Raw genomic sequence first — 21,520 nt, forward strand, 5'->3', positions numbered from 1 at the left:
TAGGTGTTTGTTTATGCTGGCCATGAACCACGACGTTGTTATGCGATAATATGCGCCTACCGGAGCCACTGTCTACGCTTACAACTTCGTTTTTAAGAGACTGACTTTATTCCCGACGCCAGTGCAGAGGCACTACATTACCCACAATTCTTTAAACACGTTCTACCAATCAGAGAGCCCCACAGCTGGCCGCGTGTTTCCTTTAATTAGTACAAATCCACTGGCAATGTGTTGAAACAAACAGAAAACCCGCCCATTCACCCACACATTCACAAGCTGATGGCAGAGGCTACCATGCAAGGTGCCAAGCTGGCCATGGGAAGCAGTGAAGGGTTCAGTGTCTCGCTCAAGGACACTTCAATGCACTCTGCAGGAGACAGAGATTGAACTGGGGACCACTCTACCTCCTGAGCCACACCACTCCTATATCTGCAATGAGCTGAGCAGTTTGATGTGTTGTAAAAACTGTGACCTCAGCACACTTTGGTAGGACACACAGCAGAGAGGGACAGCAGCTGCACAGACTGGCCACAAAGGACCAGTTGCCACACTTGAAGAGGCCAGTGAGGTCCCCAGCAGGAGGTGACACCCTCTCTGTCTCTTAAATGTCCTCCTCTAAAGGTGCATGCTCTTCCTCAGACAATGAGAATGAGAATTGTGGGTTGTAAAACCTGAGACTCCAGTCTAGCAGTGATGATCCCATCCCCATCCTCACTCCCAAGGAAACACGAGACCCAGCTTGCAGAACTGGCTCACCAATCAGACCAGCTTGTACACAACAGGAGCAATCTGCATGGATGAAGTCCTGCTTTGTCCAGTGAGAGAAAGCAAGAGTGCTAGGCCCTCCTCCTCCTCATTTTGGGCACCGTCTCTGAGGGCAAAGTAGACAAGAGTGGCACAAAGTCCACTCACTCATCATGTAAGGTTGACTCAGATCCCCTTTTACAACAGTGGATCTTAAGTTAACACTTTATTTATCCTCCATAAGGGAAATTCAGGATTATTTCCATCACCAATATAGCTCTGAGGAAGTGACTGCCGTAAAACACCAAACAATCAAAGTTTACATGTTTTTTTGTTTGTTTAATTCTTTTTTATTTACAGTACAAAAAAGGATCTACATTATGGACCTCAAGACAGACAAAAATAAATCCTTTATTGGGGAGGACTCATGAAATACACACTGCATGGTCTGATGAACAGCAGACTGGACACTGTTTTCTAAACTACACAAGCCAAAATACACTGACAATACGCAATGCTTATAAACATGTTGACATTCAGTATATCCTGTACATTTACATATACAGCCTGGACATACACAAAAGGCTGGCCTTCAGCTATACTTTGTACTCAAAGCTGTGATCCAAAAAAATATCAGTGGTTCAAATCCAATCAGCAGAGATCACCAAGCACACCTGCATCATTCCAAATTTGTCCTATAGGGGGAACCACAAACAGCATAAATCTGTATCTTCTTGTCTGGTACATGAAAACTAATAAGCCTAAAATTTGGTCCAACTGCTCTTTACGCCACAAGTAAAAATATCAAGTTCAGCTGTAGTTGGTGCATGTGGATGCAGCTTGTGCAACAATGGCATTTAGCTCATACTGGGACTGAACCACACAACTGCAACTAGCTGCTAAATTTACTATTGTATTTGTAGGATATTGTCATCTGGCATTGAGCACTTTTGTTGTAAGCATTGTCTGATGAGTGAAAACCTACCTTTGATTACAACCCATCACACAGACATTATGGAAATGACCTGAGAATACGAGTCTTCTTTGAGAAATCTGTGGCAGGTTTAAGCAGTTAGACTTGTGAGGACAGGATGTACAAAGCAACTTTGTTCCACCGTTTGGTTTTATTTAGTCGCAGTGAAAGGAGAAGCGACTTTTTGAACTTAACTATTTAAATGTACAAAATTTTTATTTTCTTGTATTTTTATATCAAAATCATATAACTTTCTGGAAAACTGTTTACCAGTAGATGTAAATAAAAAATTGCAACCAAGAACATCACAGATTTTTGAGCAACCCCAGCCCTCCCATCAAATCAGACCGTATTTCTCTCCCTAACTGTTAACCCATTAGTTTGCACTCTTGAGTGACCAATCCCTGATTTATATCCAACCCTAATATCCTGTTTCAACAGGCATTATAGCAAATTAAAGAAGCACTATGCTCTCAATATGCAATTTCACTGGGACTTGAGTTCTTGCAACATTACCAGTTGAGTTCACCGTTGTGTTCCCTGCAGCAGAGACACCTGTTTGTTGTTGGTGGCATTCTCTACCCACAATAAACTTGTGGGTAGAGAATGCCACTTGAGCGCTTTACTCGTCAAGTCCCTCGTCATCCTCTTCTTGTTTGGCGTCAACCTCTGCCGTGTCCGAGAACTCGTGCAGGAGGACATACTCACGGCTGCTAAAGCCGAACTTGAGCACGTCTTTCTCTTTGAGCTCATAGTAGCGCTGGGGCTCGATGCGCTGGTTATTCAGGTAAGTGCCGTTGCCTGAGCCCAGGTCAATGATGTAGGGCTTTACCTTGCGGCCAGTAGTACCATCTGCACGTGTGAACTCCGCCAGCCTGGTGAAAAGCAGAAAGAATGGCAAAAATATTTTACCAACTGGCCGAACGCAATCACAATCAAAGTGTCATACAGCAAACTGGTCAAATAGATCATTATGAGCTGGGTGGAGTTTGCTTAAGTTACTATAAAGATTACAGTCATCAATCTTCCACAAAAGACTAGTATCATAGAATAAAATAGCCAACTTTCAGACTGCTATTCCTACCTGTACTGAAACACAGCATGTTGCTTGGAGCAGGATGGGTGGTCGATGGGGATGTCTGCAATTTTTCTCTGCCGCCCCAACAAATAGGCACTCTGTCTGTGAATATACATGACTGGGAGAGGTTCATCATTCTTGAAGGGGTACAGCCGCCACCTGCGCTTGGGTATGCGAGCCTCAGGTGGCTCGTTGTATTTGATCACAACCCCGCGGAATGTGTTCGTATCTTCAGTCAGCGCCCCTGACAGTTCAAAGTTGGGCAACTCTTTTGGTGCAGGAGGTGCATCGTCACCACTACTACCACCCTCTGTCTGAGGCCCACCAAAGGCGTGTTGTTCTGTGGTCTCCTCGAGCCGCTGGCGGTTTTCCCTGCGTCGCTCTTCGTGTTGTTGTCTCTCAGCTTGCTGTTGTTGGAAGGCTTGGGCGTCTCGTTCACGGTGCCTCTCTCCACCACGTTCTCTCTCCCGTGGTCTGTCGGACTCCCACCTGCTCCGCCTCTCCTCCGGCTGGTCATTTCTTCTCCTCCGCTCATCACCACCACTCCGATGGTCCTCCCGCTCCTGTTTAGATGATCAGACAGTTCTTTACATTTACTACTGCAAAGGCTATAACCTGTTATTTTCAGACAGGGTAGCAGCATTTCACAATCCGTAGTTTGTGCACAACTGCACTAAATGTAATACTTTATAATAATTGGAAGAATTACCCGCTTTATTTTGACATCAGCTCCACGATGGGGACTTCGACTTCTCTTACTTCTGGGAGATCTACTGGTTCGTCTGATGGGAGATCTCTCTCTTCTTCCTGGTGAACGATCCCTCGTCCTGGCAGGCGATCTACATAAAGAACAATAAACAGTATTAGATAAAAATACTGAGGCTTTTTCTTAAACACAAATTATTAGCATTAGTTTTAACTAGTTAAATCAAGGTCTGTGTATTAGGGATGGGATAATATGGCCAAGTATTAAGTACTGCAGTGCTACAGGTGTTGTGAATGGCTATTACGATTTATTGCAAGTCTCACAAGGCTGTTATTATCTGAAAGGTCACAATGGGTCATTTTTTACAGCGATGTCAAGTTTAAAAAAGGTCTCACTACAATGAAACGGCTACTGTCGGTGCTGACAACATCGCACATGAATGAAACTGGGCTCACTGTATACAAATTGGCACAGCTTTCCAGTCAAACCAAATGTATGCAACTCAAAGACTGTTTAGACCCTACGGTGCAGAAATACACCATTTTACAAGGGGCCAAAAGAACACACTTGTACTGCCTGCAAACATCTGCATGGTTTGGGCCCTAAACTACATGGGATGAACATGATGTAAGTAAGTCTGCAAAGGGGAGACCCATGGGTGCCTGCAGACCCCATTTTCAATGGGACATCTTGAGGCCTGGGGTCAAGGGATTGCTTTGAAATGAAAATGGCCATGCCAGTCATTCCCTTGTCAAAACTGAGCATAGTTTGAAGCAATATTCAGTCCCCAAAACCTAATACGACATACTCAGTACTATTGGATTCCTTAGGTCATCTAGTTTCATACAAAACCAACATCTTTACTTTAAATCGACTGTTAAAAATTCGTAAAAATCGTGATATTCGAGTGAATCGATCCCCCACCCCTTCTGTGTATGACAGAAGATAAATGAAAACAATATTTTTTTTTTTTTTTTTTTTTTTTTTTTTTAAATCCAATAGAGACTCAATAGCCAGCTGCATATGCGTGTCATGCTAACGCTCACACACTCCACCAGCCCGTGTCGGTGAAGTTAACCAGCACAGGCGTGCGTGTGCGTTTCCTTTACCTGCTCGCTCTCCTCCTCGGCGGCGGAGGGCTCGAGCTCCCGCTGGATCTCGACCTCGAGCGGCGTGATCTCTGTGGCCTAGCCGGGCTCAGTTTCTCCTGCTTTATCTTAACTTTGGGCTCCCGCACCGGAGACTCTCCTCTTCTGTGCCGCCTGTCTTTATCCATTCTTAGAGAAGGCGACTAATTCACTCGGGAAGTGGCTAAACATATAACATTATAGCGAAAAAGAAGCTTAGAACTGAAGAGAAAAATCAAAAAGACACGAGAAGAAACTTCAACTCTTATCCGCAAATCGACGCACTTCCGCTTCCTGTGGTACGTTAAGAAACATATCGGCGTCGTCGCAGTGTGTTTTGCAACTAGTTCCGCTTCAACTCTCCTCTCCACTTTATCACGAACCAGTGCACTAAAACTGTGTAAAATTAACTCTTTTTTCTTTCCTTACCCCCAGTATTGTTTACAGTATATGGATAATGACTCGCAACATCACCCGGCAACTCCCACAGTAGATTCAAGAACCGTTGATTCAACTCGGACAAATTAAAAATGGAGCGCTTGATTGTTGCGTTGTAGCCATAGCAACCAACATAAACGGTGCATCTCAGTACGGTGACGCTGTTTTTTCACCCCCAGAGAAACACAATGATTTCCCCAGCTGAGTCTTTGCTGAAATATGATGATCCAGTTTTGCTGAGCAGAGGCACAGACAGGAAATCGCCAAAGGTGAGCGTTTTTTTTTTCTTCTTCTTCTTCTTTTGTTTGTTTGTTTGTTTGTTTGTTTGTTTTTTAGTCAGGCTATTAGAAGAGTTTAAGGAATAGGAATGGACGGCTGAAAAGTACTAGTATAACCAAGCTAACACGTTACATTTATCACTAAGTAAATCCATCTATCCAGGTGTGCAGGAGGGAAAATACAGGTCAAATGAACGTGTTACATTTCAATTAAACTTCATTTTCTTCTGTTGCAGGCGCGTCCTTTGAGGGTGAGCAACGAGCAGCCTCCTGTCACCAGCTGTGTCCCCCCACCTCCCAAACCCAGATCAGATCACACCACCACGCAGCAACACCAGGAGATCATAGACGCCATCCTCCCACCTAGGTTTAGTATTTCTCTGTATTTGGCAATATAGAAAGGCTCCACTTTCTGGTGAGTGTGGCTCATCAAGTGACGCACACTGACCACCCCATCACATGTGCTGGGAGCTGTTTGTAAGATAGACACGCAGCCAACCCCCATTACTTTAATCCTTCTGTCACCTTTAAAGTTAGAAACATTTTTTTAGCAGGTGGGGTCAGGTTTTCCCTCCCTAATGTTCACATGAGCCAGCAGTGGTTCTCATGGGTATGTTTGGTTAAGGCCCTAAAGCAGAGAGAAGTTTTTCAATGATGATAGCCAGCATGTCATAGTTCCTCATTGCAATCCAAAAAAAAAAAAAAAAAAAAAAGAACCTAAAACAAATCTGTGTTAAAATGTTGATAATGCCTTATATATTTTAGCATGGAGTCAAATTGACCCCAAAGAGACACAGATGTGTACAAAATGTTTACAGAACATTGGAAATACCATGTTAATTTCACATTTACCCAGTTGTCCCAGTTAGATTAGGAAGAGTCATTAAGTATGGAACAAAAAACACATGTTAATCATGTAGTTAGAGATGTGAAACACTGAATGGAGTCAAATTGACTCCAAAAATAGAAGGGGGGTAAAGGCCCTATTTTACATTAAAAATCTAACCTTAATCCTTGGAGTTCACCATAGAACAAAGTTAAGGTTCCCTGCCCTGGTTAGGCCACAGTTCAGCCGCTAAGTTCAACTCCTGCTGTTATCTAACTCACCTTCTGCTCTCGCAGGGAATGGATGGAGGCCAACCAGCTGTGGGTGCAGCAAGTGTCCAGCACACCTTCTACCCGAGATGACGTGGTGACCCTGAGGGAGCTGCTGGAGTTGAAGATGCAGCAAAGGCACGGCAGAGAGACAGGCATCTGTCCTGTCCGCAGGGAGCTCTACTCTCAGTGCTTTGGTAAGAAGGCTGATAGAGGGGAAATGGATAGAGGTGTTCATGATCACTCAGGTCACCGGGGCTAAGGTGGTGGATATGCTCAAATAGCCCACTCAGGCACGTCTTATCCCTTTTCACCCCTGTTAGCCCTGGGCTTACAGTTCACATGCAACTTGGAATGTGGGATATCCCTACCCTTGGCCTAGAGTTTACTAAATCCCACTCTAAAACAAAGTTATCCCTCATTTTTTATCCCCATAAACTCAGGTCAGTTAAGGTCTGCAGTGTGTATCAAGCTTAGAAAGCAATAGAATATGTGCTGTCCAATTCTGAAGACATTAACCCTGGGCTTTAATTTTCCAAGTATAAATCCTCAACCCAGGTTTTACCACAATGCCTTGGTTTATGAGTAAAAACTGAAGTTAATCTTAACCCTGGGATACAGAAAACCCAGGGCTCAAGTTAGCATAGGGTTAAGGAATGAAAAGGGCTATTGCCACACATGCAGAAGTCTCTGCTCTCTACACTCAGTTCATATGCATTGGTGAAAGCATGCCACTGCTTTATACTTGGGTTATGCATAAATACATTTACTACAGTGCATTCTGTAATATCTGTCTAGATTTTTCTCAGTCACTTGTCCCCTCTTAATTTTCTAATCTGTGAATACTTTTAGACGAGCTGATAAGACATGTGACCATCAACTGTGATGAGAGAGGTCTGCTGCTGTCAAAGATGAGAGATGAAATTCAAATTACTATTGCTGTCTACCAGACGCTGCATGAGAGCAGTAGTGCTTTCGGCATGAAGAAGGCTGTGCATGCTAAGCATGGCAAGACTGACTTGGAGACAACTGTAAGTTTATTGACCTACACGCACATGTGAATCATGCCTGTATCAGTTTTGCATAAATTTTGCAACACCTGTCCGCTTTAATTTGCCTTATCATTCACAAAGGAATTGCACAGGTCAAAGAAATCTGAGTGGCCCAATTAGGTGCATTTCAACGGAGTGTCCAGCAGAGAGCACCATTTCTCTGACTAGTCACTGCAAAACCAGGGTGGCGCAATCTGCCAAGGTTCATTTTACATACAGTATAATTTCTTGACTGTGTGAAATAAACTGTTGCAAATATTAATGTCTTTTTACACGCCTAGATCTCTGACCTGGAGAATGAGAACCAGGACCTGGAGAAGCAGGTGAACGAACAGAAGGCTGAGTGTGAGGCACTAAAGAAGAGGGAGACAGAGAGGCGACAGGTGGAAGAACAGAATCACACACAAGAAATTCAGTGTCTGACCAGAACCATCCAGCAGATGAAGGTGAGCTACTTCATAATTATTTTCGAGGCAAAAAAGCAGTGTAAGGTTTAAATGGGGAGAGGATTGTCGTTTCCAATTTTCATGAGCACCCCTTTTTCTCCTGTGACACTGATGTACTAAACAACTGTAAGCTCATATTGCAGCGGTGGTTAACTAGAGAAACCTGAGTATTCCCCAGATATAGCAGTTAGTGTAGCTGTGTCGCCGCTCTTAACACTGGTCCAGGCTGATTCATATTTCTTCTTTTCAGGCCCAGCTGGAGGGAATTATTACCCCAAAGAAGTAACTTCCACAGCTAAGAGTCTAGTTGCTATATCCAAATACAGAATCATAAAATCGAGTCTGTTACCTTGTTTCTAAACATAAAAAAACATGACAGCCTTAACTATGTGGATGTATTTAGTCAATATTTTATTATTATTGTTTTAACAGCTTCACAAGTACAGTTAAAATTATATTTCTCTTGAACTGCAAGAGAGCATTACATTGGAAATTGCTGAATGAAATATCACCCTCTTTCACTCTGTAGTGAAAATTCATATGAGTTGAAGTGAAAACAAAGTCCAAAAGGCAGGGTACAACCTACCTCAGCTCCCTGAGGGACAGTCAGGTCAGGACAAGGCATCAAGTGGCCATTTGATAAAGGTAAGTTAACAGTCAACTTCAACAGCTCCACATTTTCTTTCAATATGACAATTCAACCACAGCCATGATCTCTTAAACAGGGATTTATTAGAAATGTCCAACTGTGTGTTTTAACCCCAGTTCTAGTGCTTTGATCGCTTGGCTTTGTTGCCCTCTGTGGATGACGGTGGGGCCTTTCGGTTCTTGTTCTTGTTTTTCACATTGTGTGTTTCATAATAGCGTGAACCGACTTTCTTCACCTTCTTAGCACGGTCCATCGCTCTTTTCTGTTGCAGAGAAAAAGGAAAGAGAGAGAGAGAGAGAGAGAGAGAGAGAGAGAGAGAGAGGAGACAAATGTAACTGAATACCATCTAAGTGTGAAAACCAATAACCCTGACATACTCAGAATATCTCTATCAGATCTACTGTTGCATCATTCATTTTGTTTATATCCACTGTTGTATTACCTTATTTTAATACTGTTCCTAGGTTTATTTTTTTAACTGTGATACTCATCTGTTCATTTTATTATCTAACTGTCTTATTTAGTAATGTATTCACTCTGTTGTTAGATGAGTTATATGTCTTCAACTCTCTGTTCTGAGATGCTTTGGCAGCACCATTCCTATGACATTCTCATGCCAATAAAGCATACTGAATTGAAATGAATTGAGAGAGAAGACAAATTTATGTGATCTTGTGCTGAAGAATACCAAGGCTTTTCACCATCATTCCTGTTGTTTTAGCAAGAGGAACAGACATTTATCTCAGGTGTCTGACCAGATGGATTAGTCTATTTGACATCAGAAAGAACACTGCATACCTGTTTGGATGTCAGTCTGGACGGCTGGATGGGATCCTCTTCTTCCTGGGCTTTCCTTTTCTTATTCCTCTGGATTTGAGCTGAATTCAGATGAAGATTAACAAAAGGTAAATGTTTACATGCTTCAAGTTAAGTGCGTGAGTGACTCCTAATATAAATCATACAAATTTTATCTTAGCATATGATTTTCATCTGTATTAATTTATATGAAAAGAGCTAGTCACACCAGTAGGTCCGGCAATTAGTATGATTCATCAAGCTTTTGTACTTTTTAATTGATGAGGACATTGGGACTTGATGGCCTATGACCAAATCTTTCCTGGTCTATTATCGTAAATAATTTCTACATGCCACTCCATACAAAGTCATGCCAAAAGGTTTTGATTGAATACCTTTCTGTTGTGCTTGCTTAGCTGCCGCTGCTTGTTTAGTCTTGATGTCTGTGAACACTTTGTCAGAAAGTGCCTTGGGAATCCTGTCCAGAGACAAGTAAAAAGTAATACATTACTCCTTGCACAGACAGTTTACAGCTCTTTGAATAAGCTGAAATGACAGTGCAATTAAATTGGGCTCATAGGAATTCTAATTCGATGTTATTTGGTGCGTGAGCTGAAGTTCAACAGCAATAGATGAAGAATGCGCAACACAGTGACATGCGAAGGTTATGGAAAACAGGCCATTGATCAGACAGTGAAATCAATGACTGCCAATCCACAGGGGCTTAGAGAATGGGTACACAGAGTGCCTGGCATCTCTCTTTTTGACAGCCTCATGCTGGGATTTATTGGATCAAAATGATGGAGGAAATATACAAAACAAAGGGAATATGTTAAGTAAAGTTTGGGAGAGAACAGACAGACCGGATTGCGGAGAAGCGCTTGGATTTGGCCCGGTCCAGGAACTGCTTGTACTTAGCAATCTTCTCATCCAGCTCACGGATCACCTCACGTGAACTCGCACTGCCATTTGCCTTGCCAGTCTGAGCTGTTGTCTCAGCAACCTCGGTGTCCCCATCAGCTGGCGCGACGTCCGTCCCATCTTCCACTGCATCGTCCTCTCCCTCGCTGACCTCCTCTTCACCATCAGAGCCAGAGAAGTCAGGAAGGTCCAGGTTGGGCATCTCCACAGGAACCAGATCTTCCTCGCTGAATTCAGGTGCCACATTGATCTTGCCAAAGTTCTGTCGAACACTGGTGAGGATCCTCTGGACCTGTTCCTTCTGTCTCCGCTGCTGTTCCTGTTGTGCCTCCTGCTCTGTTGACATGGTGTCGCCTTCCTGATTCTCTGGCTGTTCCTCCTGCACGTTTTCAGCTGCCTCTGATAGTCCTTCAGCTGGCAACTGCTCTTTGTCCTGAGAAAAACAGCATAACAAAATAAACTCACATATAACGGTGGATAATAAATGTGATCCACTAAGCAAACACGTCACTGATCTTGGGTGTTCTCGGGTATTTATTCTACAATCTCTCACCTCCTGATCCCCCTCGGGTCCGGGGGGTTTCACAAAGAAGGGGATACGTCCTCTCTGCCAATCGTTCAAAACCATTTTGGAGACTGTGGTGAGGTCTGGCTCCCCTCCCTTCAAAATACAACAATACACTGTTCAAGCACACAATATAAAACTTGTTCACATCGAGTTAGTTTTGTTTTTTATTCAGAAGGGTTCACAAAAATACTGAGCAGAAAAGGAACTAGATCTTTAACAACTAGATTTTAATATGCTATATGTGTGTGTGTGTGTGTGTGTGTGTGTGTGTGAGTGTGAGATATGTATACGCTTGTATAGGTGGGGATGCAATATTACCTGTGGTGGCAACCATATGTGAGTGTACGGTACTTGTGGATGAGCAACTCAAACAGGGTCAAATCATGAAATTTGATTTCTTGAGGAAGTGACGATTATGTAATATGTTCAGTCCTACTGGTACTTACACACTGTTTAGCAACTAGTCTCTGCTTGCAAGAAGAGCACAATTTGCTGCCAATTTGTAAAAGCAATTAGCCACTTGAAGCATGGTACTAAGATGGTTCTCTTGTGGCTTACAACCTAAATTTATAGTTCTGCAGTACATATGGCAGATTCAAGCCACTGACAATCATGCAATAGGATGACCCCTGACCTTCAGGAGTTTTCCAGTGCGAAACGCCAGCTTCTCAAGGAAGTCTTCAGCCGAGCTCCAGGTGGGGACACGGTAGGTCTTCTGGATGTACTCTGGCTTGGCCCGCTCCAGCACTGCCCCAATGTGCTCTTCAGGGTTCCTGATCTTCTCCACTTGAACCTAAACAACATGAAAAATCAGCACGCAATTTAAAATAATCACCTGTGACCAATCAGGTTTGAGATGGTTTCTCTGACCACAAAACCCCCAAAGTGAATACCCTAAGATCTAAGTGTGTTTGCACTTCCGCCACATCCTGAGGAAAGCAAATTTAATGTAAATACGGACTACACTAGTCATAGTACACATGTGAATGACAGCAAAACAGTAAAGATGGAGGATGCTTAAGTTGTCATTATGCTGATGATTATTTACTACTGTGCTGCTGCGATGTTGCATTTGGATTTGAAGAACAGAAGTGCGGAAATTGAAAATGAGATTGAGCATGTAGGAAAGCAGGAGACGAAAAGAGGAAACTGCTTTCACACAGTAATGGAGATGAGCTGTGACATGATGTGCAGCTGCAAACAGAGACCAACAGCATACTTTTCTTAACATTACTAAATGAATAACCTCTTGTTAAAACTTTGTCTTTTTATATTTTTTTGAATACGACTGCTTGCATCATAGGTTTAACCAATGAGGGATGTTCAGCGATATAACTGCACCCCATTGGTCCCTGGGAACTCACAGGACACTAACTGATGTGCAGGGACCATTCTGAGGCCAGGAACTCAAATCCCAGGGCAAAAAGAGGGACAGGTGCCTCTGACAGAAACAGGGGTATGAGGACCTGGTTCCTCAAAAGGGTTCCTGCATTCTGAGGACAGTTCAATGGAAAAGGGGTAAAAGCCCCTCTGCTGCATGATAGACAAATTAAGACTTCAATGTATTAACTTGGGGATTAAGACTAAACAGGGCTCAAGTTTTCTAACACTAAATGCACACTGTGCTTTACTTAGGAACAAGGACTTACCACTCCTTTCAGGACAATGTCACTTTCACTGTCCTCCGAAGGGTACACAACACCAGGGCAGTCAATGAGGAAGATGCGCCTCATTAAAGTGATGTACTGCCACACCTAAACAATAAGAGATGGTCAAATCATTTCTTTTTCAGAACAATAGCCATCGCCTGTTGATACTAAACTTGTGTAAACAAGGCAAAAATTATGACTGCGACAGCAAATTGTAAAACAGTGATATCTTTTGGAACAGCAAAGAAGGAAAATAAACACCCCACCAAACAGAGGACTGTTTTGACTCTGGCTCAGAGCAGTAATAACGCTCAAAGCTGCAGAGCGAAAGGATTGTTTGGCCATAGCCAGACAACAACGGAGACCCTCTGGTAAGAATCACCAACAAGGTGGGAGATTAACGTGTGCTGGCCACGCGCCCATCTGATTCATCGGGCAGGGGTGCAAAAAACATCCCCTCTCTCGCAGTCTAAGTTCACAGCTTTGGCAAGGATAGACAAGTCAGATATTATCGCTTTCTTTCCCCCTGACCCTGCTTTGGACATCAGGGTTTCCAGACCCCTGCCGGATTCCAAAGAGGATAAACAGCTCCACAGAGAGGAAATTAAGGATGAGGATGGTTGTTGTTCTTTCTCTTAGGGTTGCCTCCACTTGTATTACTAGTTGTGGAGTTGACAACGTCTGCTATGGCAGGTATGAACCATTACCTAATTAACAGAAAAACACTCATCAAGTCATTTTTCCCCCTACACCTCATCATAGCCCACAGCATCATGTCTACACACCTCAGGTTCTTTAAAAGCAAGCAAAAAATTATCTTACTCCTCAGCTCTTATTTTGTGAATTTTCTTACTACTTCTACCTGATCTTTCTACTGTCCCATGAGCACACCCACATACACAAATATGCAGACGTACATGTGCATCACACACACACACACACACTAGGAGCTAGCATGCATGCATACAGTGCACATATCAGCACACATGCACACATTCATTTTAATAATTAGCTGATTTATGTATTACTGTTATCTTAATAAGTGATTGTACTCGTGTTTTAATTCTATTCAATGAAGCATGTTTTTTAGGTGTTGGCACTATTTCAAATGACGCAAAGATGCCTCCCATTATGTGCTCACATTCAGCACTGTCTTTAAGAAATAGCGCAATTTCAGTGGTTACAATAAGTTCTACAGTACACCCCTGCACTGCTCACTGTGAATATGAGTCACTGTTCTTGTCTTGTGGCTTCTCCATACATTATCACAAGCTAAAATTCAACTTCTGTGGTGGAGAGGAGGCTGGTACCATACCTTGGTCTCACCGGCGAGGGGTGCCACGTTGCAGACCTTCTTAGATCGAAGTGTGTTGATAACCGAGCTCTTTCCCACATTGGGGTAGCCAATGAAACCCACACTGATCTGTTTCTTGTCAGTGTGGAGCTGAGGGAGGCAAAAAATAAAGTTAGAGTGTGCCATTTCCTGAACAACATGCTCAGTCTGTCTTCAATTCAGGGAAATAATTTTAGATGATGCTCTGTCTGTTGCCATTAGCAATAAAACAAGTCAACTAGTCATCTCCCCATGACCACAATGTACTTTGTTCAAAACACATACCAGATATCTAAAAATAAAACAGATTTTTATTTCAAGAACAAAATAGCTACTGGAGGCAAATAACAAACAGAAGATCAAATCGCTGTCAAACAAGAGGTATAAATATTTTTAATCCATCCTGTTTGTCCCAAAAGGTAAACCTTGAAGGCTGTTTTGGAAGAGGTTTCTTTACCTTGTTATCTCCCTGATACTTTACTGAACGTAGGCCAGCAAAACAGCACATTTACAAGGAAAGAAACACAAAGTGCTTCTATGTTCAACCCCCCCTCCCCTAAAAAGGCTCTTTAAAACATAATATTTATTAAAATTTATAGTCTGAGCATAACAATGGAATTCCATGTGAATGTCAAGCCCTTTTGGTTTCTTCACCTATCAGATCTTTTAAACTCCACACGCGCACACAGAACTCCACTCCAAATCACAGCCCCCCTGGCGCACCTTGTATGTTATGCTCTATGAAATTCAAACGCTGAAGCTCACGCACAACTGTCCACTTCACTTGCAATTACCTTTATTTTATTGGGATCAAGGTGTTCTTGCAGTTAAATTGATTTTATAAGGAACAACATGTTTTCCTAAAAGTGAGACACTGGAAATACAATAAAATAAACTGCAAGAGAAGTGGACAAAGTGCAGGAGTTTTTTTTTCCTTTTAATTGCACAATTTCAGTCCTCTTCCGTGCACCTCTCGTTGGAACATTCAGATGTGCAAAGTTTTATTGATGGTCTATGAAACTAAATATGCAGAAGTCACGCTCTACATGTTTAAGTTTGCACATGCAATACTCATAAAATGTAATTTCAAGACATGTTGTAGGATTAACAGGTATTACTGCACAGATTAATTGGGATTATACACAAATCAAGATCATGGAAACTATGGCTCTTACAGATGTGGAGACAAAGAAATAGAGAACACTGAAACCTTGCCTCCAATATTTTAAATCGTAACCTTTTCCATAATCAAATCAATTATCCTCTTTAAACAATAAATAATCCACTTAAAGTACCACAGAGATCAGTAAAGCATAGAAATCAAATGTGTTCAGGGTTGTTATCCGAGTATCCAAGGCTTTATTTTGGAAACTAAAAGACAAAACTCAACATGCAGGACAGTAATCTTCAACACAGCAACAAACAATACAAAAACTGGCCTGCCTGTGCTACCTGCTGGTTCAGGAAATGCATTTTAGTTGATTGTTTCGTGACCGCTCAAAGATATGCAGATCGTAAGGCCGCTGCTTACCTTGCCAAACTGCCTGAGCAGCTGGATGAGGGAGCCCTTGCCAAAGGAATTGGTGAGGCTGGCATGGAAAGCCAGGGTGGGGTACTCTTTAGACAGAACAGCCACCCAGCGTTTCTGGTTGAAATTGAAATTGGGACAGTCCTATTACTCAGGCCATACAAAGAAACTGTTGAGTGACACAATCCACTGCAGTCAAATGGGGGTAAAAAAAGAACGGGTTGTGCTAAATCTCCTACCGTGACCCAAGTGGGGATGAGGTCACACTTGTTAAGAACAAAGATCAGATGTTTCCATGGTTTCTCCTTCTTTAGGTAGGTCTCGATACTCTGGGAGCGAGTTCCCATGGGATCACGGGCATCCAGGACTTGAATGATTACGTCAGATGAGTCAACCACCTATGAAAATAAAACAGTCTCATGAGGGCAAAGAGTAAATGTTAAATTAATTACATTTATTTAATGCTTGTCTAGTGGATCGACCACTCAAAGTGCTTTACAAGCGGGGTTTGACATAACTGCCCGCTCGCCAAATGAGGGCAGAATTTGGCGGTGGCATGTAACAATGTCATTCTAAATTACTGTATAATTCAAATATAACAAAGTGCACTATATAAAATCTACCATAAACCTCCCGCAGCCTGATAATTTAACTTGTTCATATCTGTCTCACTTTATTCCACACATTAGACCCACACTCTGGAAGTGCGTGACGCTGCCTGCCTGCCAGACCCTTCATACCTGTTGGAATAATGACATCATCGGAGTCTGGTAGGATTCAGGTTGAAAATCATAAACTTTAAATCATACCGGTTCCTCAACCGGTGAGCTTTTTCTGTCCCGCTGAGCAGAGCAGGATATGATGGGAAAACCCACAGCTGCTGCTCAGACAAAAGGGACTTTTTCCCAGCAGGAGAAGCTGGTCCTGCTCCACAGTTTGTCAACAAGCGGTGGGTTAAACACCCTGACCCACCACAACGGTTTATAGTTTTGATTTGAATGTTAGATGTAACCCAGCTTCTAAGAGGGGCCGGTGTTTATTTGTCTACAGTGTCTTAGGGTATCTAAACCAGCCAATAAAACGGCATTTAACTGGGAGTCTGCTTTTAATTGAAGTTTTATGGTAGTCGAAATTATGAGCAGGATACAGCTGTTTACAAATACAATAACATACTAAGCATATATATAATTTTACCCCAAAATCTTCAGGTATGAAAAGAACCAAAATTGTCTTGCTCAAAGACATTTTGACGCGCTCTCTGGAGGAGCCGGCGGTCGAACCAGGAACCCTCTGATTACTGGACGACTGCTCTAGCTCCTGAGCCATTTCACCCCAAAGAGCTGTATAATGACTCCTCATTGCTTTCTCAGTGGACAAAATGCACAGCGCCGAGAGGGAAATGGATGCAATACCTTGTAAAGTTCTCCCCAGATCCTCTTGGACTGACCCTTCTTGAAGATTTCCTCACGTGCTTCCTCCCTGTTGTCAAGTTTGAACATGGATAGCAAGATATTCTCATATTTCAGTCTGCAAATTCGATTGAGGGACTGGATTCCAGAGATTCCTTGTGACTAAGCAGCTGCTGAGGTCCTTACCTGACTCCTGTGTCCTCTGTCACCAGGTCTCTGTCCTTGGCAGCGCTGTAGCTCATGGCTGAGGCTTGTGCCCTCTCTGCCAGGTCTTTCACATCCCCCACCATGAGGTTGGGCCTCTTCCTCTGAGCCTTGGGTCCAAATGTGGTCTCAAATCCCTCTGTATCTAAAATGTGCACCTTGGAGTTCTGCAGTAGAAGATAAGGAGAGCAAATAGTTTAAAGATCAGGCTGCCCTGGCTAGTTTCCCTGCTCTCCTCCACAGCCAGGGCAACAGCATGATACAGACAAGAAGGAAAACCCTTGTAATTGATGTTCTTGAGTCAGTGTCAAGTCTGAGCTCAAAAGTTATGGCCATCTCAGCAGTGTCTTAGGGTATCTAAACCCTATACATGTTTTAAACATAAATTATCTTCATGTCTGACACATGTATCTGACAGAAACCTCCACACACCCAAGAGAGGGCTGAACTTCTTAAGTCATTCGAGTTTTTAAGTGTAGTTAATAAAAATGAAAAAAAAAAAAAAAAAAAAAAAAAAAAAAATCAAATTTAGAGGTATAGGTAAAGATAGTGCAATATTTAAAATTAAATAACAACAACACCACAGCAATGTACAAGGTGAGCAAGGCTCTACATATGAATGTTTTGTTTACATATCCTTCATACTAAAAAACAAAGCATAACAAAAATTCTATTGACTTCTTGCTCAACATGGTTTACAAAATTGGGCAAGAAGGGTTACAGTTGGATTGAGATGGTGAGAAGAAACACAGTAAAGTAATGCTGTGTTGAAACACATGGGTCGATAGGATGAAAAGTACTGGTTGGTGTTGCAACCATTTTTGATGCAGTCAAGCTGATGTTATTGTTCCAGGGGTTCGACCAACACAGAACAAACACATACAGTAAACAGAACACCCAAATATGCAAATAATCAGCCAATAAAACAGCCTTACAGGAGCCAGCACTGATTAGGTCTTCCTATTATTTTAAAACACAAGAAGCAGCCATACCTCTGCTGCAACACTGCCACGGAAAAAAAAAAAAAATCCCAAAACAAACAGTTTACAGATTTTGTCAGAAACAATGATGTTTAAGACTTCAGGTTGCCTGAAGTGTCTGCCAAGATGTTCTGCAGAGCTCTGGGTCTGTGAGACCATGCTTCCCTTCCCTAACCACCAGCTCTGCTTTAATTCCTCTGCCTCTATTACAACAAGGTCATTCCAGGGCATTCAACTCAATCAATGGGTCGCACCCTAAGGTCCAGACTGACGGACATTATATATCTATTTATTTATTTTTTAATGTCTGAGTAAGCTCTTCATCAAAATGATCCAAGGTTATGACTTGACTACGACCGAGTTCATACACAAGGCCTTCACTCTGTGTGTGTGTGTGTGTGTGTGTGTGTGTGTGTGTGTGGGGCTGCACATACAGCTGCAAGCACTCACCATTATGTCATGGATGAAAACATAATGTATACAATACATCACATCAGGTGCTACTTTGTCAACTTGTCATGAAATAGTTAAGAGATGAAGGTGAGGGAATAAAAGGAAGAGGCCAATTTATCTCAAGTCGCTTTAAGCGCTTTGAAATGCTTCGCAGGCACATGGAACCGTTTAGAAAAAAAGAAAAGAAAAAAAAACTGAAACTAAGCCATTGGTATGAGAGAACAAGAAGACCTGGACGTTCTTTTTTTTGGGGGGGGGGGGGGGGGGGGTAATTTTTTGGCTACAGGGTGGAAAAGTCCAAAGCTGGCAGAGGGCGACTCCTCCGTGCCAAACACAGTACCAGAAATCTCAGAGTCATGGTGGGGCAGACTGAGAGATCAATGAAGACTGAAGTGAGTTCGCTCCTTGGGTGAAAATTCCTGGCTTTTCATCTAGATCTTACATCAAGAATCCAAGAAATGAGCCTGGCGAAAATTATGCCACAATTCTCGCCCACATTACTCGATTGATAAGTAGCCAGGCAACAGAGATAACAGATTTATTATGATTATCAACGTCACAATGACATTTTAAAAGGCATTTACCACCCTGCCCTTCCAGAGAGCCAAACAGAACCCTAAGGAGCATCTGACAGATAAAAACAGATGACAGGAAGAGAAATCCATCTTTCCAGAATAAAAAAAAAGGAGATTTATAAACCCTTTATTACTCACATGAGCCTTGACTCGGTCATGCAACAGAGACATGGGGAGCTTGCTCTGTCTCATCACCACGCGGTACGGATCCTTCTGTACTGCACCCATCTCCTCCTGGAACTTCTGCAGGGACGACTGCTTGATCACGCGGGTGTTTGCTGAAACACAGGACACACAGATCCAGAGCGTGAGCTGGGTATTTCAGAGACTTTCAGAGCTGGACACGACACATCTCTTGCATCTTAAGCGAGCCAAGGCTTTTCCTCTTGCCCAGGCACTGCTGACATACATGACCATTTCAATGTTAAATACCCACATATGAGGGCTATAGATTATCAAGACTGTAGCTCCATCTGTGTTCATTTTATTTGTGAGAGATGCACTGCACTTTCATTCAGTGTTGCCTTGCTCATCGACAAAGATGCACACCATGAAGAACATCAGACAAAGCTCTTACACAACACTAGGCTGCACTCTTCAATTGAGCCTATGCACAACTTATGAAGAAGTCTGTATTTAAATACTCCACTCAACTCTTAAAACTGATTAGTTTGTTTATGTCCTTTAAAGAATACTCTTCAAAGCATGATTTTCTTTTTTTCTTTTTTTCAGTGAGCAAGGCAGCATTAAACTGCCACATTTAAGCCTAACACACATAGACAACGAAATTACTGAGGGCTAACACAACAGACAATCTTATCAAATTCAGAGTGTGTGTGCTCACCAAACCATTTGATGTTAGGCTCCACTCTGGCCACCGTCCCTGGAGCCACTGTGGACTGGTACTGCAGCGGTTTGATGACTTTTCCTCTGTTATTACTGTGAATGACCAAAATTAACCAAATTAGGCACTATTAATAATTCACCATCACTTATATAGAATTCAACCATGTTGTGCCATACATGAAATCTGTTAATAAACAATAAACAGCTGACAGCAGGAAATGCAAATCTACTGTGAATTACCATCTTTGCTTCTGTCTGTACATATTCAGACGCTTGATGGTGGCTCGGTCCCTCATGTTGTTGCCTCCAGCACCCTTAGCTCGATCTGTAAATATCCATGAATATTCACTACATGTAAATACGCACAAGACACCATATTTCTCTCTTATTTGACAGCACAACAGGAGTGTGTAGACAAGATTAGTAAGGGAATTCCTCCACGGTGGTGTCTTTATTAGCATTATGGTAGATTATATAGGTCCTCATTTGCAAAAGTAGTAAACTGACATGTGATTTGAGGAGTGACAAGTCGGTGTATTTCTCTGTAGACGGACACGTCACTCAAGGCTAACGGCGAAGAGCCATGTAAAGGCCCAATAATGAAAATTAAGTGTCAGTCAAGTTGTGTGTTTGGTTTTGACACTTTTCAATGCTAATACTGTCGGTGTGCTAACAGTATTTGAGCGGAAACTCCTCTGAAATGGCTTTATCAGAGCTTTATTTCGTTGCGCTCGCTAGCAACATTTAGCATTAGCTGTAAACAAACGCGGTGGCGTCTCACCGGGGTTGCTGCTGGACGACGAGGGATTTATGGTGTTTTTCCCCTTGAAGCGCGGCTTCACCATGTTGGCTGCCGGGTCGGTAAAGCCCTCAAGACAGAAAAATGCACAGAAACCACAGACGGGTATCCGAAAGCTAAATTAATGTTGTTGTCTTCTTCCCCAGCTCAGCCCGGACACGTGTGGCTACAGGGAGCTGCTCAACCAGGAAGAACGTCATCAGCGGAGCGACCGGGGGAACAGCCAATCAGAGAGCTCGTCTTGGTGACAGCCAGAGTGCAGTAGGTGCAGCTTAGAAAAAAAAAAAAAAAAAAATGTTGTCAGCTATTACAACTGTTACTTGCAATTGTGTCATTGATTATAATTGGATTTGACAGGATTTATATTGACACACACTTTTGATCAATTAAAAAAAAAAAAAATACAAATATTAATTAGAACCCTTTTTTTTCATATTGATGCAATGCAATGCACTAGATTGAAAGTAAAATAATTGCAAATTAAACATAAATAATGAAGCAAACAAATGAATAGATAAATAAATGAATGAATGAATAAACAACAACAACAACAATAATAATAATAATAATAATAATAAAAACACTGTACAACCATAGCCTTCTCTGCAAGGCATACCTTGATTAAACTGTGGGAAACAAAAGTGCAACCTTTTTTTTTTTTTTTTTTTTTTTTTTTGCCTTTCCCACTTGGTCAAGGGATTCAAACTGATAATCTCACACAATCTAGAGCTCAAACGCTATTCTTCAAGATAATGCTGCAGACATGTCTTCCAGGAAAAAGGGTATCACTGTCCCATGCCCTGTTTTAATATTCAACGAAATATCTAAGGATCCTACAGTGTGTGAGACTGACTTTAAACTTACACTGGCAGAC

General features: G+C 42.3%; 3 protein-coding genes across 3 annotated transcripts; 1 reads left to right on the forward strand and 2 right to left on the reverse strand.

The window, feature by feature from the left end:
• Nucleotides 1-1,127: 1,127 nt before the first annotated feature.
• Nucleotides 1,128-4,919, reverse strand: snip1 (Smad nuclear interacting protein). Its single transcript, XM_030071953.1, has 5 exons — nt 4,611-4,919; nt 3,505-3,634; nt 2,802-3,358; nt 2,344-2,592; nt 1,128-2,299 (listed from the first exon to the last, which is right to left on the reverse strand). The coding sequence occupies exons 1-5, from the start codon at nt 4,775-4,777 to the stop codon at nt 2,296-2,298; spliced, it is 1,107 nt and encodes a 368-aa protein (XP_029927813.1). The 5' UTR covers nt 4,778-4,919; the 3' UTR covers nt 1,128-2,295.
• A 22-nt stretch (nt 4,920-4,941) lies between these two features.
• On the forward strand, nt 4,942-8,302 carry dnali1 (dynein, axonemal, light intermediate chain 1). Its single transcript, XM_030071954.1, has 6 exons — nt 4,942-5,335; nt 5,581-5,711; nt 6,467-6,636; nt 7,292-7,470; nt 7,773-7,937; nt 8,188-8,302. The coding sequence occupies exons 1-6, from the start codon at nt 5,255-5,257 to the stop codon at nt 8,221-8,223; spliced, it is 762 nt and encodes a 253-aa protein (XP_029927814.1). The 5' UTR covers nt 4,942-5,254; the 3' UTR covers nt 8,224-8,302.
• Nucleotides 8,303-8,329: 27 nt separating this feature from the next.
• gnl2 (G protein nucleolar 2) lies at nt 8,330-20,874 on the reverse strand. Its single transcript, XM_030071952.1, has 16 exons — nt 20,629-20,874; nt 20,088-20,172; nt 19,846-19,940; nt 19,140-19,279; nt 16,976-17,160; nt 16,793-16,859; nt 15,620-15,778; nt 15,384-15,497; nt 13,835-13,963; nt 12,520-12,624; nt 11,505-11,663; nt 10,856-10,963; nt 10,245-10,735; nt 9,777-9,859; nt 9,385-9,464; nt 8,330-8,848 (listed from the first exon to the last, which is right to left on the reverse strand). The coding sequence occupies exons 1-16, from the start codon at nt 20,690-20,692 to the stop codon at nt 8,705-8,707; spliced, it is 2,208 nt and encodes a 735-aa protein (XP_029927812.1). The 5' UTR covers nt 20,693-20,874; the 3' UTR covers nt 8,330-8,704.
• Nucleotides 20,875-21,520: the final 646 nt, after the last annotated feature.

Source organism: Myripristis murdjan, chromosome 16 (genome assembly GCF_902150065.1).
Source record: "Myripristis murdjan chromosome 16, fMyrMur1.1, whole genome shotgun sequence".
Taxonomy (NCBI): Eukaryota; Metazoa; Chordata; class Actinopteri; order Holocentriformes; family Holocentridae; genus Myripristis; species Myripristis murdjan.

Excerpts from the sequence above, each read along its gene's own strand:
- snip1 (XM_030071953.1), bottom strand. The coding sequence starts at position 4,777 with ATGGATAAAGACAGGCGGCACAGAAGAGGAGAGTCTCCGGTGCGGGAG. Across the intron at positions 3,359-3,504 it reads CTGATGTCAAAATAAAGCGG|GAGCGGGAGGACCATCGGAG; the intron begins GTAATTCTTCCA and ends TCATCTAAACAG. Across the intron at positions 2,593-2,801 it reads CATGCTGTGTTTCAGTACAG|GCTGGCGGAGTTCACACGTG; the intron begins GTAGGAATAGCA and ends GCTTTTCACCAG.
- dnali1 (XM_030071954.1), top strand. The coding sequence starts at position 5,255 with ATGATTTCCCCAGCTGAGTCTTTGCTGAAATATGATGATCCAGTTTTG. Across the intron at positions 7,471-7,772 it reads AGACTGACTTGGAGACAACT|ATCTCTGACCTGGAGAATGA; the intron begins GTAAGTTTATTG and ends TTACACGCCTAG. Across the intron at positions 7,938-8,187 it reads GAACCATCCAGCAGATGAAG|GCCCAGCTGGAGGGAATTAT; the intron begins GTGAGCTACTTC and ends TCTTCTTTTCAG.
- gnl2 (XM_030071952.1), bottom strand. The coding sequence starts at position 20,692 with ATGGTGAAGCCGCGCTTCAAGGGGAAAAACACCATAAATCCCTCGTCG. Across the intron at positions 20,173-20,628 it reads GTCGTCCAGCAGCAACCCCG|ATCGAGCTAAGGGTGCTGGA; the intron begins GTGAGACGCCAC and ends GGATATTTACAG. Across the intron at positions 9,465-9,776 it reads TAAGCAAGCACAACAGAAAG|CTCAAATCCAGAGGAATAAG; the intron begins GTATTCAATCAA and ends ATCTGAATTCAG.